The sequence below is a fragment of the Sorex fumeus genome, unplaced genomic scaffold (genome assembly GCF_029834395.1).
Source record: "Sorex fumeus unplaced genomic scaffold, SorFum_2.1 ptg000240l, whole genome shotgun sequence".
NCBI classification, from domain to species: Eukaryota; Metazoa; Chordata; class Mammalia; order Eulipotyphla; family Soricidae; genus Sorex; species Sorex fumeus.
Window position 1 is genome coordinate 4321789 of NW_026606297.1, and position 23936 is coordinate 4345724.

A 23936-nucleotide genomic window follows, 5' to 3' on the forward strand; every position below is an offset into this window, starting at 1 on the left:
GTGCTACTTCATTTACTCAAACATATAAACTGATCTTCTGTAACAATTTAAAAATGTTTCAAGTGGATACATTTGAGGAGGCTTAATAGAAGCAAATTTGCTAATGAATCAATTATAGTATGCAGACTATAGAAAGAATGCTGAAACTCTTTTTTCCTAACTAATGTGCTCCACAAAACTCACTGGGGCCTATCATTAAGTGAGTTCTAAGCTGATTGATTTCAGCCACAAGTTCTTAATGGAAGGTTACTTTTGGGAATCAGCGCTGTTTTGAAATCTTGTTCTCACTCTCACTGTGTAACTCTTGGTATTAGTTTCAATCAGAGACTTAGGAGAACAAGATGACTATAGTGTACCTCCAGTTTCTCAAGGACTAATAACCTTCCATAAAATTCCTCATTGAATGCAGATGCCATTTATAAAATTGACACAAGCAACGAGGAACATAAAATATGGTAATGTGATCAATTTATTATAGTATTGCACAATACTTAGCAATGTGACCATGACATATTGGGGAATACATCCTGTTATTTGGGAATAAGGGCTGGAGCGATAGCACAGCGGTAGGGCATTTGCCTTGCACTCAGCCAACATGGCCAACACAAGTTCGATTCCTGCGCCCCTCTTGGAGAGCCCGGCAAGCTACCGAGAGTATCTCGCCCACACGGCAGAGCCTGGCAAGCTCCCCGTGACGTATTCGATATGCCAAACACAGTAACAACAAGGTCTCCAATGGAGACGTTACTGGGCCCGCTCGAGCAAATTTGGGAATAAAGTATGTGTTTGAAGAAAAATAAATATGAGGCCTGGGGATGAATAGCCCAAGGGCTTAGAGCACCTGTTTTCAAGTGTGTGGTCACAACCTCAAATATCCAGCACCCCACATGGACCACGCATATTCTGGGCAATTTTTTCATTCATCATCTCTGGATGGATTTCCAGCTGCTATAAACACTTTTGTATAAGCAATCCATAAAGTGCTATGAACCCCAATAGAGCCCCTTATTGTACATGAGGCAAGAGTCTTATGGCTATAAGTGTGACTTTGGGTGAACGTTGAGCAACCTTTAAACCCCTGTCATGTGCCCATACCATAACTCATGTGTCTGAACTAAAGAGTATGAACATTGGTGAGCACGTGTGCAAGAACTATAGGAGGGGAACTGTGTGAGCTTCTGTTGTATAAGCACCACACAACCAAATGTGAGATCTCCAATAAATATGATAAAACAATCAGTAAGTACCACAGTGAACAAACAACATAAATACATTGTTGCAACTACTTGTCAATTATCAATAACAATGGCAGTTGACTAAGTTCATTGAAGAAAAACACACAAATCTGAATAATTAACATGTATCAATATGGAGTGATAGCACAGCGGTAGGGCATTCGCCTTACAAGCGGCCAACATGGCCGACCGGAGTTCGATTCCTCCGCCCCTCTCGGAGAGCCCGGCAAGCTACCGAGAGTATTGGATATGCCAGACACAGTAATAACAAAGTCTCCGATGGAGACGTTACTGGGCCCGCTCGAGCAAATCGACGATCAACTGGAGGGCCTTTACCTTTACCTTTACCTTATCAATTAAACAATAACATAAGTAACTTTCCATCCTTCTATAGGAAGACCACTTAAGCAATGTCTTGATTATATTTACTGTAATAACTAATGAACTAATAGTGTCACCTGTGCCTGAAAAGCTGAAAGTTTTTTTCTAGGTGAACAATTTATTTGATTCCAACAAATGTTGTAATGCTCTTTGTTCCCTACGTATTAGATGCTACTAGTGCAGATTAGTTTAGTAGCATTAGTTTAGTTTAATGACTTAAGATTTGCAATCCAATGCCTAGCATTTTAAATATGATTCCAGGCTTTAGCATGCATTAGGATATTGAAGAAAAAAACATTTGATATGTAGCACTGCACTGCACTGACCTCCTGTTGTTGATCGGTTTGTTCGAGCGGGTCCAGTAAGATCTCCATTGTGAGACTTGTTGTTACTATGTTTGGCATATCCAATACGTCACGGGTAGCTTGCCAGACTCTGCCGTGCAGGTGAGATACACTCGGTAGCTCGCGGGATTCTCCAAAAGGGGTGGAGGAATCGAACCTGGGTGGCCGGGCCAGCCACTTGCAAGGCAAAATGCCCTGCCGTGATTTATGTACAGGGTGGATAATATAAACGTAGCATTTTTGTTTCATTATTGTAATGGATTAAAAAGTAAATGTAGAATTGAGTAATAAAATATATTTTCGCCACTAAATTTTTCAGTTCTACATTTTTTAGAGTCAAAAAATAGAGATTTTGAAAAAATAGCGTGTAAATTGTAGGATAAGTGCAACTTTTTACAAAATGTATAACAGAAATTTTAAAAGCAAATGTATGACAGAAAGGACTATACACATTATGAATACACACACATAGAAAATCACTGAGGATAAAAGATTTGGGTTAATTACCATCAAAAAAGCTTGTATTTCATCATTATTAGCATTACAACTATTAAAAATCATAAATAAACCTAAACCAATTGTGTAAACTAACATATCCTTTTTTCCCCCCACTGATAACAGGTATTTAATCCAGGTTTTCATGTATCCCAAATTTACTATCAGGGAAAATTAGCATAGGTCTTTCTATTAGACACCAACATAGACTCATGCATGGGAAGATAACATAACATGAAACATGAAGCAATTCAAAGTTTCTTAATATGAATTATCTTGAAGAGTCACCAACTAATTTTAAGAGCTCTGACTTTAAAGAAATATCCATGCTCTGCAATGACTTCTTATATAAATGCATCACTCTATCTCCAAAATCCTTAAAAGAAACATGACATATTCTGTATATTGAGGTAGAGGTGGAGGGAACTTATTTTATCATCAGTTATCACCACTTGAGAGAAACTATGTAATTTTTAAACAAACAAAAATCTTGAACACACTTTTGTTTTTTAGTTCATCTGATGCTCTGTTAACTTGACTGTGGAATTTCTGTTGTCAATATCATGGGCCAAACAGTATGTGATATTGACATCAGTGATGAAGCCATAATATTGACAACAGAAATTCCACTCTAAAGGCCAAACCAGCAAGAGAAAAAATAAACAAATATACCTACACTACCCCTTTTTCTCCTGGAAGGGAGCATGATGCCCGCCATAGCCATGCCACCAGATTCCGTACCAAGCTACTTCACTTGGGGTTTATGAGATGGGGGCAGGTGAGAGTCCTCCCCACCCCAAGGGACCCAGCCCTGGCAGCCAAAAACCTCCAGAACCTAACCACTGCCACACTCAAGGCTGTTCCTCATACGTTCGGACAGAGCCTCACTCATGAATGAACGTATTCATGGACTGCGTGGCTGAATTTGCAGCCATATGACACATCATAAGATACTTCCTACCCAATTCTCCATAACTACCACACCACATTTGATGGGGTTCAAATAATAGGCAACACATCATATATACACCTGTACATACATACATAAATTCAGATATATATATACAAAGTGATATTCTAAAGAATGTCTTAATGGCCCCTGCCAAAATAGAACAATCTTCACACTGTCTCCTCTATGGATACATTTTTTTGTAGAATTTTCAGCTATTTTCCATAACAGACAATGCAAAATACATTATTTCAGTTGTGCTTTGGGACAGGGATTGGGGCTTGGTATGGAAACATTCCAAATTTGGTGGTTGGAAGGTACAATGGTGGTAGAATTGGTGTTTGAATATTAACTGAAATCAAATGTTGTGAATCAACTTACAATTTTTTAAAAAAAATTAAAAAGAACTATACCAAACCAATATAATCACAAACTACCGAAAACTAGATGGTGTCACTCATATGTAACACATAGGCTTTCACTCAGGTTTCAGAATCCATGAGAAGAGCCTTCTGAGGTAACTGCAGTGTGTGAAAGAGTTAGACAAGAAAGAAGAACCAGTTCAATGGAGCTTGGTGGTTGGCTGTTGATAGATGAATATTGGGTGGTATTTATAACATGTTCTTATAATCTGTTATAATTGTGTGTTCTTGAAGAAGTGTAGCCTTGTGCCTACAAACCACATTCAATATTATAAATCCATGCACCATAATAAAAATACTGTATACATAATGGAAGCATCTCCATTAACTAAAAAAATGGCATGTTGCTAAATTAAAATAAATATTTAATGCATTTATTATAATTTACTAATTTGTAATAATTAAAAACAGATTCTCCAGGGTCAGAAAAATAGAGCAGCTGCTAGGTCGTTTGAAGTGCATGCAGCCTGCCCACCAGGGTTAAATACCAGACTCCATATAATCCCCTGAGCACTGCCAGGAGTGATCCTGAGCTCAGTGTCAGGAGTAAACGTTGAGCACCCTTGGTTGTTACTCAAACACAAATTAAAAAAATACAATAGATTATCCTAATTATTAGGTATACATTGTCATTTTTACATTAAGTCAATAATATTATTTATCTTCTACTTTAAATGATATATACTTTATACTTTTGTATTTTTTATATTTTTCAGGTAAGAGGCAACAGAATATATGACTAGAATAAAATTAAAATTAATATTTGCCATATTTTGTTCACATTTTGTTAATAAATTGTCAGCAAATCCATAGGATTTTTGTGCTTTAAATCATACAATTAGAAACACAAATCTCTCATATATTATTGAGCATTATTCATTCCATCATTTTGTTGTTGTTGATTTGGGGACAGATTAAGAGGTGTTCAGGGCTTGCTTCTACTTTGTGCTCTGGGATTACTATTGGCTGGCCCAGCGGAATATATGGGGTACTGGAGATCAACCCAAAATTGGCAAGAGTTCCACCTACGTGCGATTGTTCTCATCAATCATTCCAATTTGACATCACATAATCATAATACAGTTTAGTCTTCTTGTCAGGTAAAAGCAGAATGTTATTACTTTTTTTCCTTAAAGCATTTTGCCTTTACATCATTTTATGTTCAAATTCTTTAATATGACAAAATATTTGAGAGCTAAAAATTTCTCTTCTTAGGAAAGGACTGTCAATTCAAGATATTTCTCAGAAAATCGTATCTATAAAAAACTTTTCCAATTTTGCCCGCACAGCAGATTCAAATTAATTATAGAAGAAAATCAAAGGATCATTTACATTAGCAAGCAAAACTATACTCCAAATACAATATCCTTGGAAATCTCATTTTATGTAATGTGTCACACTTAACCCATAAAGTTTGAACATATCAAAAGGAATACACAAATAAATGAAAGTTATCATCAATTTAAATTATTATCAGTATAAACACTAATAATACACATTCAAAATATTAAGGGTTTAATATATTAATATATAATTAATACACACACATATATATACATATATATATGCCCCGACAAGCTACCTGGAGTATCTCGCCCAACTGGCCCGTGATGTATTCAATATGCCAAACACAGTAACAACAAGTTTCACAATGGAGACATTGCTGGGCCCACTCGAGCAAATTGATGAACAAGGGGAGGACAGTGCTACAGTGCCTCTCACAGAGCACGGCAAGCTACCGAGAGTATCCCACCGGCACAGGCAGAGCCTGGCAAGCTCCCTGTGGCATATTTGATATGTCAAAACCAGTAATTATAACAGGTTATAATTATTATAATTATAATATAATTATTCCCCTGACCTGAAAGAATCTCCAATCATTGGGAGAAACAAGTAAAGAGAGGCTGCTAAAATCTCAGAGCTGGGATGAATAGAGACATTACTGGTGCCCGCTCAAGTAAATCAACCAACAAACAACTGGATGGACAGTAATACAGTGATACAGTGAGGTTATCTTCAGTTATTTAATCAGACTGTTTGAGTGAAGGCGTTATCACATTTTCTATCAATGTCTGATGTCGAAGCGTACAAAGACACAAGAAAGCAAGGTATACACAAATTATCCGTAAATGCACTAACCTGTTTTTGGATCTACGGAGAAGTAGGGTTGACCCTGGAGAATGCTGTAAACCACCCGAGCACTATTCCCATAGGTAGGATCATCTGCGTCAGTAGCTGTCACCTGTAGAACAGATGTACCTAAACATCCAGGAAAACACATATTAGTGTGTAATAATGGTTGGCATATGATTCATTTTTGCACAGAAAAAGATTACACTAATATTTTTAGAGCAAGCATCTTATAATTCTTATCCTTAGATTTATCTATCAAATGTTTGCTTTCTTTCCTTGGCATCAATTGCACTGAGAGTGGAAAATAGAATATCCAGTGTCAGACAGTTCCATTTGGCTCTTAATGTATTATAATAAAAGAGTTAAAATGTTAAAATGCTTACATAATCACCGCTGGGGTGGGTTGACTCTCAGAAGTCACATCAGTGCTAATTGTGGGGTAGAGTCAGTGTCTCCCGATGTGTCCTGCTACATCACTGGACGATATATGGAAGCAGGATAATTCCTTGTTTGATATTTCGAGGTGGGAGCTGACATTAAACGATCATCAGCATCTAAACTGCCCATTTCAGTTATTTTTATCACTTCGTGCCTGTGTTAAATTTAATTTACTTTTTTTTTATTTGTCACTGAGAATCACAAAGTTATTCAGGAATGCAATGGTCCCACACCAATCCCTTCTCCAGTGTCTGCTTAGCTTAGTGGATGCTTCCAATTTCCCTTCTTCCCACCAGTGTCACTCTAGGACCAGCACTTTTTCTATTTTTGGTATAATTTTGACACTGTTCTTTATAGTACTTTTGCCAACTGGGTATCATGCTTAACATTTCACTGCCTTTCAGCCCCTCTCTTCTTCCCAGTTGAATATTCCCCTCCACCTTTGTTGTGTGAGTTGATATCTCACTGCTGTAATTTGCATTTCCCTGATGAGTACAATTGCACATGTACAATGTATTAGTTTTTTTTTTTACTGGTTGTCAACTAGTAAACCATATCCCTTTAGGCTGTTCTACACAGGACCAACATAATTTACTGGGGAGGGAGTGGAGTGAGAAGCCCAAGAAACATCTTCTGGAGCCAGGAAGCCATTGCTTCCCCAAGCAGTGCAGAGAATTTTATGTCAGCTTAAGCCTGTAGATCCACTCTGGACCTCTGTGCTGGGGACCATTATCATTTCCAGTGACGTTAAGGGGTCTCTCAAGCTAAACTCAGGGAGTCTAGGGCTAAGCGATGTGTTTAGGGGCTCCTAAAGAAACTACGATTAAATTGGAGTCTCACATAAGCAACTATTAAGCTCTGGCACCCATGCGAGCTCTGCTTTCCCCATTGTTTTGTTTGATGGCTTTACAGGCCCTGCTAAAGGCTTACTCCTAGCTCTGTTCCCAGGGATCTCTCTTCCGGGTGGGGCTTGGTGTGACATATGGAAAGCTGGGCGCCCAACCCAAGTGGGCTGCATACAGGTGCAAAATTTAAACCCTACTGTGGTATGTCGATATCTCATTGTTGTGTTGGTTTCCATTTCCCTGATGATTACATGCATGGACTATGTAATAGTCTTTTTACTGATCCTCAATTACCCCTGTTCTCATTGTTATATGTTTGTGAGAACAATCACCAAGTGTTCATAACATTGTTTTTAAATACTAAAATTTATGCTTTGGGTACTAAATTAGTGAACCCATCATGCTCTTTTATCCATGTTTACATGTGTTTGCATAATTAGACATATCTGTATCATATTTTCATTAGTCGTGAAAGAAAACTAATCAACATGTAACAGGAAAGCCTCCGATTAAGGATTTTGCTGCTTCATTATAGAATGAATGGTTAAGAGCAATCAATTATTCATGAAATGAACCTAATTAATCATCTAATACTGCACATTTAATCGTATTCTGTCCAATGGAAAAAAATCTTGTCAACTAATGTATACTCTATACAAATAAAAATATCTCCACAGTTAAGTGAGCCTGATAAAATTCTGCACTCATTTTATACTTAAACATTAGAAATTATTTTCAGTTTGAAATTGTAATTTCTGAATTACCTAAAATACTTAGGCATGCTATACTTCTAAGAATAGTGTCTGTTCAGCTGTAAGTTTTTTACTTCTCTATGAAAATTAGATATTTATTGAAGCAAATTTTGTCCTATGCCCTCAAGGAATCCTAGAAAAATTAGTCAAAGATATATGCCTAATTCACCTGACTTCTATCAGCAGATGGCCACACTGATCCAAATGCAGGGGATATACCTGGCATTATGCTTGGAAGTCACTTCTCAAGTTGTTTCAGAGACCACGTGGTTCTAAGTATCAAATTAGGATTTGTCGTGCAAGATAAGTGCCTTTAATACTTGTGCCATCTCTCAGACCCCTAAGATAGTGTTTTTTATACTCAGACATTTAACATTGACATAATTAACAATGTTGCATATTCAGGAAAAGAGTATTGATCATTTTATGTCTGAAAGAACTCTCAGACTGGGAAATAAAACACATCAGAAACTCGCAAATCTGGTAAGAATGTGAGTGATTATGTCACTCACACACAGCTGGCATAAATTTAGGAGTTTCTTGTAATACTGAAAACATGTTGATCTATAACCCAGAAATTGTACTCTTGGGCATTTACTCTAAAGCAATGAACATTTATGTTAACATAAAAGCTGATATAAATATTCATGGCAACATTATTTATAGTAGTCTCAAACTATAAGTAATTCTGTCCTTCAGTGGGGAAATGGTCAAAATGTACCACATTCAGAGAAAACAACTCAGCATTAAAAATGATCAGACAGAATGCATGGAACAACTTGGATGATGTAATTAAACCCCGCTAGAGGAAGCAAGTTATTTACACTTTCTGATGGCATGATTACACTTTAGAGCACAATTAAAATAACAACATATTAGAGAGGATGAACAGATTTGTTGCTGTTAGAGAGAGACTAGTGGAAAATGGATTTCGTTACAGAAGGCCACAGACACATCCTCTTGATGTTACAAAGGTTCATTTTTTGTTTATGCCAGTATAGAAATGAGGCTACTGGGGCTGGAACAATAGTTCAGTGTGTAGGGCGTTTGCCTTACCCACTGCAGAACACGGGTTCAATCCTCTACATCCCATATAGTTGCCAGGAGCACCCTCAGGAGTAATTCCTGAATGCAGAGCCAGCAGTAACCCCTGTGCATCGTTGGGTGTGACCCAAAAAGCCAATAAATAAATAATAAGAAGAAAGAAAGGATGCTGCACTTTGGATCATTTGAAAAATTTAATCACACAAACAAGTAAAACTGAGGGAACCTAGAATCAATAAGTTCAGTAACCTGGATATGTTAGTTATGTTGGTTATTTCCCAAGGATGGCTCTAAATAAAGGGTATAAAAATAATATTTCTTATTGCTTCATGGTTTATGATGAACTAAAATTAAAATAAAAACACACATGAGATGTAGAGATAAGAGAGATAATCTAGTTGGTAAAGAAATTGACATATAGATGACTAATACAGATTTGATACCTGACTTTATGTATGGTCCCCCCAAAACTATCATGGGTGATTTCTGAACACAAAGCTAGTAATAAACTCTTACTATCACCAAGTATGACACCCAAGCACTCCCAAACAAAAACACAGATAATTAAAAAAGGCAGTCACATAAAAGTCATCTTAGCTGAAGGCTACTTATTTAGGATTCCATGTACTGTGACTGCCATGAATTGCAGCCCATGTATTCTGGCTTAATTAAACTCTGCATGTTAACCACATGTAGACTATCTTACAACATTAAGTGTTATAGGCATTCAAATAACAATAGAATGCAATGTTTTTCTTTCTGTGATATCACAAATCTTACCTCATACCAAACATGCATCTAGTTGATATGTTCGATGCATGCCACTAAATACATATAAATAATCAAACCAACTATAGCTTAATGTTGATAAATTAGTCAAAATTTTAGAAATTTTGGTAGAAAGCATTTTGTAGGAATCTTATTTGATTATGAAATCCTTTAGGCTGTACTGATACTACAGTGCATAAGGCAATTACCTTGTAAGGGACTCCTGGGTTCAATCTCTGAAACTTTGTATTGTCCCCTCACTGAACTTTGGAAGAGGTGATTTGTGAGCACAGAGCCAGGGAGCAAGCCCTAAGCACTGTGATAAGGACCAAAAGCAAATATGTGTGTGTGTGTGTGTGTGTGTGTGTGTGTGTGTGTGTGTGATTTAAATCTTGTAATAAGTAGCTAGAACTGTCACTGTCACTGTCCTCCTGTTGTTCATCGATTTTCTTGAGCGGGCACCAGTAACGTCTCACAACAAATTGTGAGACTTGTTGTTACTGTTTTTGATATATTGAATACGCCACGGTGAGCTTGCCAGTCTTTACCGTGCGGACAAGATATTCTCGATAGCTTGCCGGGCTCTCCGAGATCAGGCAGAGACATAGTACAGCCATTAACTTGCCTTGTGTATGAGTAAGCCAGGTTTGATACCTGCCCCCTAGGGTCCCTTGAGTACTGCCAGAAGTCATCAGTGCAGAACCAAAAGCCTATCTTTGAGCACAGCTGGAGATAGCTCCAAATCAAATAACCAAAAATTAAAGTAATTAAGCAGTATAAAAAGTAATCTCACATGTAGGAAAATTAAAACGTAGTAGAATGTATACTACTTTAAAAATACTAAGCCCTATTTGATATCACACTATTTGTATTTGGAAAAAAATTAAAACATTGCCCTGATCATTAGTTTTTTAAAAAATTCTGGCTAAATTAAAAAAATTATATCAGTATGAATATATATGATGCAAAAATCTAGAGTAACATATATGTGGGTATATGAATCTATGCAAGATTTTACAATTAAATTTCTTCATGGGACGGATTTTAACTTCACAAAAGAAATGTATGATTATGATATAATGCTAAATTACAAAAAACATGCAAAATGTTGTCTAAAAATCATTTTTAAATTAAACATAAGAATATAGGACAATGTAGATTGTTTAAAGAACTAGACCACAGGCTATATGTACCAACTTCTGAGTTTAATTCATGGATCTCTGAGTTGTCCTGAGTACAAAATACAAAATAAAATAGATGAGTCTACTTTTTATGGAGTTATATGGAATTGGTCAGTAAATATTAAATCAACAACTTAAGGTTACCTACACAACAGATTTCCAATACAAATAAATAAAAACAAACAAACAAAACCCAAGAAAACCCTCTAAGGGGCTGTATAGGATTTTTAAATTTCTTGTTGTGTATATAACAGCAATAATTGGAGAAACACTCTATCTTAAAGTCTCATCCACTACTTCATATACATTATTTTCACCTTAAATATTTCTGATGGTACACACTTGCCATGCAGGAAATTAATGCACCTCTGTCAATGATTTACACAAGCATGAAAGAGTAAATGAATAAAAATGCTTTTTGGGATTAAAGGGATAGCAGGGTGGGAAGGGTGCTATTATTGTATGTGGCTGATATGGGATTAATTCTAGACTCTCGCAGGTGTCCCAAGCCCACCGGGAGTGATCCCTGAGCATAGAGCAAAGAAGTCAACATTAAACATCATCGCTGGGTTTAGCAATAAATAAGCAAACAAACAAATAAAGAAGAAAACAAACAATAACATCTTTGAAGGTGCATTTTCTACAATAAAAAAGTGTGGCTTCTTTGTGGATTGTCCTCTGCCAATCTTTTCATTTGGTTCGTTTTGTACATTGCTTTATACATAGTGAATATTTTCTAAAGTTATCATAGCAGTGAGGAGAAAGATTTGACTTCTTTGAAAATCCCTAAAGACCAATTTGAAATATTTAATAAGGCAATTTAACACCGAAAAAATATTCTCTTAGATTGCAAATTATTATGCATGACTTGTCAAGGTTCATAGCTTCCTTAAATTCTCAAGTGAAATCAGTGTTAGCAAGACTTTTGAGTAAAAATAAGCTAAAGATTTATGAATGTGAAGGGTATCTTTCTGAAGGGATCTCTCAGGGCTTAATTCTCAAAAGATATTCTAGAATGTGAAAAAGCAATACTTTTCAAGATACAAGTGAAATTTCATTCTACCCTGGAGAATTGTAATTTCACCAGCATAGATATAGTAAAGGCTTCCAGCCATCATTTCATTTGAAAAAAAAAAAAAACAAACTTTCTTTTAGTATTCAACTAAGAGTCATTGCAATGTTGCAAGAATACTTAAGAGACATCTGCTTAACAGAATACAAAATTCAAGAATGCTCTTCTCACTACATGTTTTAAGTCATGACTATTTTTAATGTCAACATACTTTCACTTAGATTCTCATAATATTGTGGCTTACTGGTAAGGTAAATTTTACATAACTCAAATCATTACTTTATTGAATCTCTCAAGAGTAAATACGCATTATTTCCTTAATGTATATTTAGAATATATATGCATTATTTACTTACAGAGGAGCAATAGCAGGGGCTGGAGCCATAGCACAGCGGTAGGGCGTTCGCCTTGCACGCAGCCAACATGGCCGACCCGAGTTCGATTCCTCCGCCCCTCTCGGAGAGCCCGGCAAGCTACCGAGAGTATCTCGCCCGCACGGCAGAGCCTGGCAAGCTCCCCGTGACGTATTCGATATGCCAGACACAGTAACAACAAAGCCTCCAATGGAGACGTTACTGGGCCCGCTCGAGCAAATCGATGAACAACGGGAGGACCAACCGATAGTTATATGCCATTTGATTAATAATGAGATGAAATTATTGCATTTTATGACATAATTAAAATAAAAAGTTTAAGAAATCTTGGATCTGATAATTCAAGATGAATGTATTCAGGTCTGCTTATGTTTTATGTCTCCTGCCCCCGCGCCTGGCTGTTCCTCGCCGAGGCCCCTTGAAGGGGAGCGGGTTGAGCTTTCCTCCCCGCCCCGACCAGGGCTCTGGCAGCCGAAGACCTCCAGGACCAGCCACCACCATGTTTTTTGTTATACACTCTATAACAAAACATCTCTGTTTATCATCATCTATCTAATACAAATACATGCCAATCATTTGTTAAATTAGCATATGATTAATTAAGATTAGTTCATTGAAACTTTTCTGATTCTATGGTAATTTCTTAAAAAAATTAGATTTTATATGTATATATTGATTTAGTTTTCACTTTGTGGAAATGATTCCAACTTGAATGTAAAAGTTATTAGAGAATAATATTGTTCTGAATTTTTTAGTGTTGTCACTGTCAATGTCACTCTCCTCCCATTCATCGATTTTCTCAAGAGGGCCCAGTAACGTCTCCATTGGAGACTTTGTTGTTACTGTGTTTGGCATATCGAATACGTCATGGGGAGCTTGCCAGGCTCTGCCGTGCGGGCCAGATGCTCTCGGTAGCTTGCCGGGCTCTCTGAGAGGGGCGGAGGAATCGAACTCGGGTTGGCCATGTTGGCTGTGTGCAAGGCAAACGCCCTACCGCTGTGCTATCACTCCAGCTCTTTTAGTGTTGTAAACTGAACTTTCAGAAAACAAAACAACAAAAGTATTAACAATATGAAAGCTATATACAAATGATTACAGAAGAGAATACTAAGGATGGAATATTTGTATTGAGGGCTAAAGAGAGAATGCAAGGGTTATGGTGGTTTCCTTGCAAATGATAAACCTAGATTCACTCCCTGACTATTCACATGATGCCCTGAGCACATCTGGCAGTGATCGTTGAGTACAGAGTTAAGCCCTGAGCAACATTGCATATGATGCCAAGCCCGTCCCCCCCCAAAAAAAAAGCTTACAGAAGTTGCTGATAATAATTCAGAGGACTTTACAGACAATTATAATATATGTTCATATATAATGCCATATTCATATACAAATTATATTTATCTAAATAAAAGTGTGCATATACATATACACCTACAACCAGTATTCAGATATTGACACAACATTGGGGAAAATATCTGATTTATTTTGTACCAATTAGCTAGAAATTATTCATAAATTATCACAGCATGATCTTTATATACTTCAATGTAACAAAAAATGAAACAGTATAGATATAAACTTAAAACTATTGTTAATTTTTAGTCATTGGGTGGAGTGATAGCACAGTGGGTAGGGCATTTGCCTTGCACGCGGCCGACCTGGGTTTGATTCCTTCGCCACTCTCAGAGAGCCTGGAACGGCAGAGCTTGGCAAGCTCCCCCATGGCGTATTCGATATGCCAAAAACAGTAACAACAAGTCTCACAATGGAGACATTACTTGTGCCCGCTAGAGCAAATTGATGAACAACGGGAGGACAGTACTACAGTGCAGTGCAGATTTTAAGTTCTCATACCTAGTCAAACCAAATCCTCTATTAAAAAATAGAACTTTTTTTTTCTTGCTATCTTCCGGTTGTGTACTAATTAAACTGGGACTCATTTTCTGCTTTTGCTAAAGCTGAAAAATTCATTGCTGGTCCATAATTTCAATAGTTTGTTGAATGAATACTGCCTCGTTTTTTTATATAAAATATAAAATGAATTTAATTTAAAATAAATTAGTTCATTAATGTTATACGTGGAATAAGGTGCTTTTAATATTATTGAATGTTATTTAATTGATTTACTTTTTGGTTGATTTGGAGCTACATCCAATTGTGCTCAAAGATTTGCTCCTGCTTCTGTGATGTTAAATATTTTTTTTATTTTAATGATCAGGGCAGTGTTTTAATTTCTTTCAAATACAAATAGTGTGATCTCAAATAGGGCTTAATTTTTTAAACGACTTCTAGATTTTTCACCAAATATAGAGAAATGCTTATAGTTTCAAGTCAAGGAAAGAAAAGATGAATAATTTTCTATGTGGTTTGATACTAGAAATATCATAAGTGAAACATCAGGTCAGAGAGATGGTACAGCCATTAAAACAATCACCTTACATATGACCGAACCAGGTTTGATAACTGTCACCACATATGGTTCCTTGAACACTGCCAGGAGTCATCCCTGAGCACTGAACAATGAACAAATCTTTGAGCAATCCAGATGTAGCACCAAATTGGACAATAAATGAATCAATTAAACAATATTAAGTTTAGCATTATTTCATATTAACTTCATTTATGGACTGGAGCGATAGCACAGGGGTAGGGCGTTTGCCTTGCACGTGGGTGACTTGGTCAACCCGATTTTGATTCCTCCGCCCCTCTCAGAGAGCCCAACAAGCTACAAGTAGTATCTCGCCTGCATGGCCAACCCTGGCAAGCTCCCCGTGATGTATTCGATATGCCAAACACCATAACAACAAAGTCTCCAATGGAGACGTTACTGGGCCCGCTCGAGCAAATCGATGAACAACGAAAGGACAGTGACCAAGGACAGTGACAGTGATAAAACAAATAATTCACATATCATATGAAAAACACAACTTGCCCTACAATCTGCTGCAAACAACTAAGGAAATCAAAAGGATATTTACCATAACCTTCTAGAATTCATATTCCTCTCTACATTAGTCTTGTTAGAAGTCAAATTGCACTTAATAACAACAGCTCACAAAGTCAAAAAAAAAGTCAAAGCCAGGAGTAGATTAATAACTTAGAATTACTCTCAATTTTTTCTACTCCAACTTAAGACCAATGAGTTAAGACACCAATGAGTTAAGAAATACATGTCTCCTTCAGTACTCAATACTGAAAAATTTTGTTCTCAGTTAATAAAGAAGCAGTTTCTTCATGCCAAGAGCTTCCACTCAGAGCATCCTCATTATTTTTCCTTTTCATCATTTTAAAGTTTTCTTGGTCTTTCCTCTCCCTTTGAGTCTATGTAAAATGCATTTGATACTAGCTAACATTCATGCTATAATAAACTCTGAATGATGAGTTTGCTTTATTCTTGGTATTTTAGGATTATTCTACATTTATAGGTTTATTTTTTCAAAAGCAGTATTGAGTAATATTTTATTATGCAAATAATAATTCCCTATGAAAACTAATCTGGATTCAACTATGAAAAGATATGAAAATTTCTGTATTTTTTTAAAAAATTATTTGTTGAGTCACCGTGAGAAAAGTTACAAAGCTTTCAGGTTTAAGTCTTGGTCATACAATAATTAAACAGCCCTCCCCTCACCAGTAATTATTTTTCAGCACCAAGAACCCAAATATACCACCCTCTCCCACCCTCCCCGATGACTGTGAGGCAGATGGTTTCCACTTAACTCTCTCTACTCTTTGAATACATTCATTATTTCGACAAAAGGTAAAAGGTAAAGGTAAAGGCCCTCCCGTTGTTCGTCGATTTGCTCGAGCGGGCCCTGTAACGTCTCCATTGGAGACTTTGTTGTTACTGTGTCTGGCATATCGAATACGTCACGGGGAGCTTGCCAGGCTCTGCCGTGAGGGCGAGATACTCTCGGTAGCTTGCCGGGCTCTCCGAGAGGGGAGGAGGAATCGAACTCCGGTAGGCTATGTTGGCTGCGTGCAAGGCAAACGCCCTACTGCTGTGCTATCGCTCCAGCCCTAAAAGATGCACCATTATTGTTTGGAATTCCCCCCCCCCCCAACAATCAGAACTGCTGAAAAGAAAGGCATTGTGAAATAATTTGTTTTCTATTGCTGGTTATAAAAACCATATGATTTTGGATTTCTGATATTTTATTAATGGAACCTGGGGGATTTCTGCCAAGAGCCGGATAACTACTGGATTGGTTTCTGTGCGTCTGGTGCCATGGCCGCTCCGGAGAGCCGCTTGTGGGGGGCAACTCATGGCCTTGGTTGGGCGTGAAGGACGAGCCAGATCCACCCCCCTTCCCATGAGACTGCAGTTGCCCTGTCACTACCGGCTCATACTGGCTTTCCAGTAAGCTCTGAGGCGGCGGCCACCATGCTGGTGTGTGAGGGGGTGGGTATAAGGCAGAAGAGATAGACACCCTTTCCCTCCTGTGGGGGCATGGTGCCATTTAACACATAGTCCATTCACATTTCTGCCACAAGCTGCAGGGCTATGAATTGGGTCCATGTGCCTCTGAAGCCATGACTATGCCAGAGAGCCGCTCATGGGGGGCAACTCATGGTCTCGGTTGGGCGTGAAGGACTGCAAATTTCTGTATTTTTAAGTACTATCGCCAATATAGAGTATTTTGAGTATCATTACTAATGACTCAGTCTTTATATATTGGCATTTTACTTATTAGTTTTTAAAATATTCAGTTTTTATATATTAGTTTTTGTATTCAGCATGTTATTATATAAATTCTTCATTATTTTCTGATGTTTATGTAAATATTTTTAGTATATAGACTTAGTATATACTATAAGTTTTTGATAACATTTTATTGGCTTTCCGATGTCTAAAAATTCTGAATCCTTTTACATTTGAAAAATATTTTTTCATAATACATGATTAACTATATCTTGCTGGAACCAAATTAGGTTTACAAGTATACTGACATTTTATTCATTTTTATCTCTGTTCATAAAAATTCAATTGAACAAACATTTGTCCTAAAAATTAACTTTTATTGTTATATTTTAGAATCTATGTAACATCCAAGAACATTAATCTGTATGTCTTCAATTAATGAATTCTCCTGCTTAATTCTCATTTAAGTTGAAATCTCAAAACTGGTTTAGTTTATTTTTATATTTTATTATTCATTAAAATTTGTTTCTAAATGACTTAATATTGGTTTATAAAACTATATATGATTTAGGGTACAACTTCACACTCCTTCAAAATCTGTGAATATAGCACTCTTACTGCCCACATGCTGATATCCCTCCACCGGAGTCCACTGGACCCTTCTCTCAGATAAGCTCAGTTTTTACTTCAAATCCAAAAGTTTACTATGATTCTGATTTATCTGATATTTTTATCTGATTTTATATAGCCCCCAAATTATTGAGATCAACTTCTACTTCTTTTCTCATTCCTTCTCTCCCTCTCTCTGTCTCTCTGTCTCTCTCTGTCTCTCTGTCTTTCTCCTTTCTTTCTCCCTGTCTCTCTCTGTCTCTCTGCCTCTCCCTCTGCCCCTCTGTCTCTGTCTCTCTCTGTCTCTCTCTGTCTCTATGTTTCTCTGTATCTCCCTCTCTCCCTCTGTCTCTATCTCTGTCTCTCCTTGTCTCTGTCTCTGTCTCTCTGTCTCTGACTCTCTCTCTCTCTCTCTCTCTCTCTCTCTCTCTCTCTCTCTCTCTCTCTCTCACCAGCTTCCTTTCTCTCCCTCTTTCACTTTTAAAACCACACCCAGCTGTGCTTAGGGTTTATACCTGGCTATATGTACACAAAGGCCAACCTTATTGGGTCAGTCTTGAACCAATTGTGGTGCCAGCATCTAAGTGGGGTCGACAGTCCAAAACAAGTGTGTTACCCTGTCTGCTATCTTTCTCATGCACTCATATTTCTCTTTCTCCTAATATCATTTTTTTGCATCACCCAATCACTTCCATTGATGCTGTTAACTCATCTTTTGCTAAGTAATTGTAATGTTTTCATACTTTGCTATGTAAGTACTACTACAGCAAATGAAAGTACACATATAGCTTTTTCAATTGGTGTCTGTGTTCTTGTGATAGATAGATAGTATCAGATTTGCTGGACTGTATGGAAGATCGATTTTTCACACTCTCAATTTGTTATTTTATAGAGGTTGTACCAATCCATTCCCACCAACTGTATGAGCGTTCCTTTTCTCTGCATTCCAGTAAGCACCCGTTCCTTGTAACATTTATGATACAGGAAATTTACAGCTGTGCGAGATGATTTATCACAGAGGCTCTAATATGCAGCTCCCTATTGACTAATAACGAGGTTTTTCATGTAGTTGTTGGTCAACATTTGTGAGACGAACTGTTTTCATTTAAATTTTTTGTGTTACACACTGAGTTCACTATATATTTTGGATCTTATTTCATTATCAAATTCATGGTGTGCAAATATTTGTCTCAATCCATAAGGGAAATTTGTGTATGAATGATAGATAATTTGCAGTCAAAAGGTTTTTAGGTTGATATAACCCCATCCCCCACTCCCAACACACACACACACACACTTTTCTTTGACACTAAAGTCAAACCCCTAAAGTATCCATAACACTTCCATAATGAGAAGTATTATGGAATGTATTCGATATGCCAGACACAGTAACAACAAAGTCTCCAATGGAGACGTTACTGGGCCCGCTTGAGCAAATCGATGATCAACGGGAGGGCCTTTACTTTACTTTTACTTTATATATTTTATGATTTCAGGCATAAAATCTAAAGCTGGGATTAATTGAGTTAACTTAGTGTGAGCAACTGATTTAGTTCCTTGGAATTACCAATTAAAAGGACTTTATGTTTTATGCTTTTGACTCCTTTATCACAAATTAGCTGTTTTCGAGTTTTTGTTTATTCATTTTATTCTACCCACTTGTGTGTCTGTTTTATTTCGACTATCATTTTGGTTGATCACTACATCTTTGCAATAGAGTATGAAACTGGTGAATGTGAAGTCTCCACCCATCTTTTAGCCCATAATATTATGTAGTTCTATCCAAATTTTAGAACTATTTATTCTCTCATACATGGAGATTATTGTTTTGTGATTTTAATAAGCATTTCACTAGCTTTGAACAATGTTTTGGGTAGGATGATTATTTCAACAATTTAAAAATGCTTGATTTGAGTAATCCATGTCTTTCTATCTCCTGGTTTTGTTTTTCTAAGGATAATTTATCGTTTTAGGAGTAGATTTTTAAGTCTTCTGTTAACAAATTTCAAACCTATCATCTACTTGTCATGGTTGTATTTTGCCTTCTTTATTGACATAAAGGGAAATATTCTTAGATTAATTTTCTAGATTACAGTCTTCAGCTATGTCCCTCACATTATTTATTTCACTAATGATTGTTTGTTTGATTCAGCATCTAATCTTTATTTTTCTCCTTAAAGTCGTATATGTTTACAGATCAATTTTCACTTAATAAATATTAAAAAACTAAGTATTTCAAAGGGCAAACAATATTTTAAAAATAAAATTAGTAAATTTAAGTTACATTTTTATTTTGCCATTGTGGCTATTTTATTTGTTCATGTTAATATGCCTAATGTGTTCTTCTATCACAATTTAAAGAAAATAGTACACCATACTATTAATTTGAATATATATTCTGAAAATATCTTCTAATTAGAAGGTGAATAATAGGTTGCATTTAACAGTTTACATAAGTAACTTAGTAACATAAGTTATTATGTACATAAGTTACCATGCACAGAATTAACAAAGAGGACTAACAACTTTCAGGTTAAAAGTATTCTTTGGACACAATTATCTAAAAACGGCAAATGATTTATTTTTTTGCAAATTAGATATAATTTATAGTGAACTAGTTTAAATATTCTACTGAGTAAATGCCGTTTTAAATTTTTTCATCTTTATTGAACTATTTCATTTTTAGTCTATTCTTATAAATATTACACGGAAACTAAAGATTTAAAATGGTTGTAATCAAATGCAATCTACTAAATCATAACAAGTGGTAAACAAAAGTGAAAAAATGAGTTGTCTTTTATTGTTCTTAAGTATATGCAAAAATGAGTCATATAGAAGAAAATAGAATATGTCATTACTCATAAAGAATTTTTTTTACCAGATACTAGAAGAATATTTTTTAAAAGTCTGTTTCTAATAAATCCTTTCCATAAATAATAATTGTTGGAAGAATGCATATAATTTTAGTATTATATTATAAACAAATATTTAATATAAATAAATATTTTTAAGTATATATTGAAGTGACCTGGTTTAATAATAGCAACTAGCAAAAGAAGTAGCAGATTTTCTGTGCTTTCTCTTAAAAAACGTTCAACATATTACTATTATTTTCGTTAAGAGCAGCTATAAATGTACAATTTTATTATTTTTCTCATTCCATAAGTTGGCATTTAATTTTGATTATGTTTTTCATTACACAGCTATATTTCATTGCTTTACATAATCCAATTTATTCACTTTTCCTTTTTGTTATACATTTTTTAAGTGAATCATTATGTGATACATAGTAACAAAGTTGTTGGTGATTGGGTTTCACTCATACAATGCTACATCACCCATCCCTTCACTAGTGCACATTCCCCATCATCAATGCCCTCAGTTTCCCAAATTTCCCCTGCCCCATCCTACCTCTAAAGCTCCCAATCTCTCTCTTTGATCTTGGCCATTACATTTGTTATCCTTGTATTTATTATCAAATACAAAGAAAATAATTTCCAAGAGCAACATCATTGATCTCATTTTCATTTACTCTTTATATTTTGTTCACAGAGCTTTATGTTTTTAACTCTTGCATTTAACTCTTGCATTAAGTGTTTAAATTGATTTTTGTGTATGATGAAAGATAAGAACAGAGTTTCACTCTTACATGCTGCTGTCCAGTTTTCCAAATAGCTTATTTCAAGGAACAGAGAAATATAAGTGTTTTTGTGTCATTGATTTACTGACCACATGGGTTTACTTCTTGGTTCTCTATTCCATTAATTCTATGTGTTTGTTTTTATGTTAATAACTGTGTTTTAATCACTCTGACCCTAATACAGTTTAAAATCAGGATGTTTATTACCCAGAGCTTTGTACATCCTTAATATTTCCTTAATATTTAATATTAATATTAATAATACTTAATATTTCCTTAATATTTCCTTAATATCCTTAATATTTCCTCTAACTTTGTGGGATTCTTCTGTCTCTGTACAAATTTTTTAAATTTATGTAAAAATTGCATTGGATTTTTGATAGGATATTTATTAAAACAACATATTGTTTTGTGGTAAGGATAATTTAACAATATAGATTGTTGCAATTCATGAACAGGAAATAACTTTCCGTATTTTTCTGTACTCTTCAGTTTTTTAATCTATGCCTCATGAGTTTTTGGAGGTAATTCTTCCATCTCCATTTTGTAATTTGGAATTTTAATTTCTTATTGTGCTACTGTCCATTAAAATAAATCTCATCAATAGTGCATTGTAAAACTGATGCTTGAGTCACTAACTTATGGGATGATCTTTATGAAATGATAGAAAACAAACAGAAATGCTATGTGAAGAAAGAAAAGAAGAAAAATCACATGAACTATAAATATTTCACCAATTACTGATTTATCAAGTATCCTATGAAAACTTTATACATGTCCTCTCTAATTTACCATGCTGAATTATAGTTTTAGCTTCACTTTATTGAAATGATCTAGTTCTAAAGATTATTCCCAGGGTAATGATTTTAAAATTGCTACTTGAATCTTGGAAGATATCCAGGTTCATGCTCCCATGATGTTTGGGTGTTATAAATCAATCCCCCAACAAGCAGTGCAATAAAGTAAGCACAGCTGGTGTCTTTTCATGTTGCTTTGTGACAAAGAACACAGCTGCAATGGAAATAGGTGTGGGGATTAGAGATTGAAGGAGAACAAAGAAGATATGAAGATGATTAGAGATATTTTAATGCATCTCCAAGGACAAGGGGCCTTGAAAAAACTAAGGGTTAGCCATATAGTTTCTTTCTGTGAAACTATGTTTTTATTGCACATTGAAAGCAATATTTACAAATTACATACTTATTAATTTTATATATGTATTTTATTGTGGGCTCTTTCCAAATAATTAAAAGCATTGGTTTTATTACTTGTGATCATTAATACTTGTAAACTATTAGTATCATTTATTAATATATAGACAGGAACTCAGGTACTTTAATGTTTATCAACATGTTTCTGTAAATAAAAGCAAGATGAAAAATTATTTTAAAAGAAAATAGATAACTTGGTATATTTTTCTTTTAAATAGTTTGTAAATATAAAAAAACTTTCTTATGATTAAAGTGACTGAAATACAATCAAATTTTTAATTTTGTAACATCTGAATTTTGCATAAAAAACCTATAGGCACAGAAATCTGTATTTTATTGAATAAAAGATAGAAGAGACTAAATACTTTAATCACTTTAAGTATAATCAATATATAAATACTTACAATTAAAAAGACATCATTTTACCTTCTTATGTAAGATTACTGAAAATATTAAAATATTTTTAATGTTCATTTCAGCTGATAATGACAATGTTGTTTCAAATACAATTTTACTCATCCTAATTTCATGCCCAAAATACTACCCTTGCGCTTGAATGCCTTGGGATGGATCATTTTATTTTATGATTATGTGCATATTTGTGCAATGAAAACAACATCTTAAGTTTTATTTTATACTCTTACATCTCAATACTAAAAATCTTAAGGAATTATAAATACAATTTAGAAAGTAAAATTGATGAAGTGCTTGCATAAAATGGATTGGTAGGAGGTGGTAAAGGCATTGCTGTATCAATAGAATGAAGTAAAAGAAGTTAAACTGATAAATTGTACAAATCTTGTCATTGCCTTAGCTATCCAAATCTTGTTATCTTCCTTTCTAATGTTTGAAAGCCATGCTGTCCACATATGTTAATGCGCCGGGGGTGATCATATCTTTGAAAAACTTTTTAACAGAGAAGCAAAATTATGGCCGATAGTTTACTAGGCATCTCTCTATTATAATTCAAGCAATCTTTTTCTAAATGAATTCTATAAATTTTGTGTTTTTTACATGAGCACCGCAATGGCTTTCCAAGTTCCGTACTTTCTTTTCTGTGAGCACAAGTGCTTTCCTCCATTACTTTTGCATTCAAGCATAAAATATTTAAGTTGAACATCATATACTTGGGTAGATTATATATATTATATATAATGAATACATGTGTATATTGGTTCTGGCATCACACCCAGCAGTGATCAAGGCTTACTTCTTGCTCTGCCCTCAGGAATTACTTCTAGTGGTACTTGGAGAAACCATATAAGATGGCGGAGATCAAAATTGGGTTGGCTGCATGCAAGACAAATATCCTACCCAGTGCACTATTGCTCTGGCCCTGAAAAATAGCGTATACAAATTTCAGGACAATCTGCATGTCAGGATATCAAGCACTTCAGG

The 23936-nt window shown here is 35.4% G+C and overlaps 1 protein-coding gene across 3 annotated transcripts in view; it reads right to left on the reverse strand.

The window, feature by feature from the left end:
* The window catches only part of CDH18 (cadherin 18), a 784408-nt gene that overhangs the window by 241250 nt on the left and 519222 nt on the right, over positions 1–23936 (reverse strand). For all 3 annotated transcript variants that reach the window (XM_056108952.1, XM_056108953.1, XM_056108951.1), the window contains exon 4: positions 5966–6085. In XM_056108952.1, the coding sequence (XP_055964927.1) occupies positions 5966–6085 (120 nt within the window). The remainder of the gene's footprint in view (positions 1–5965; positions 6086–23936) is intronic.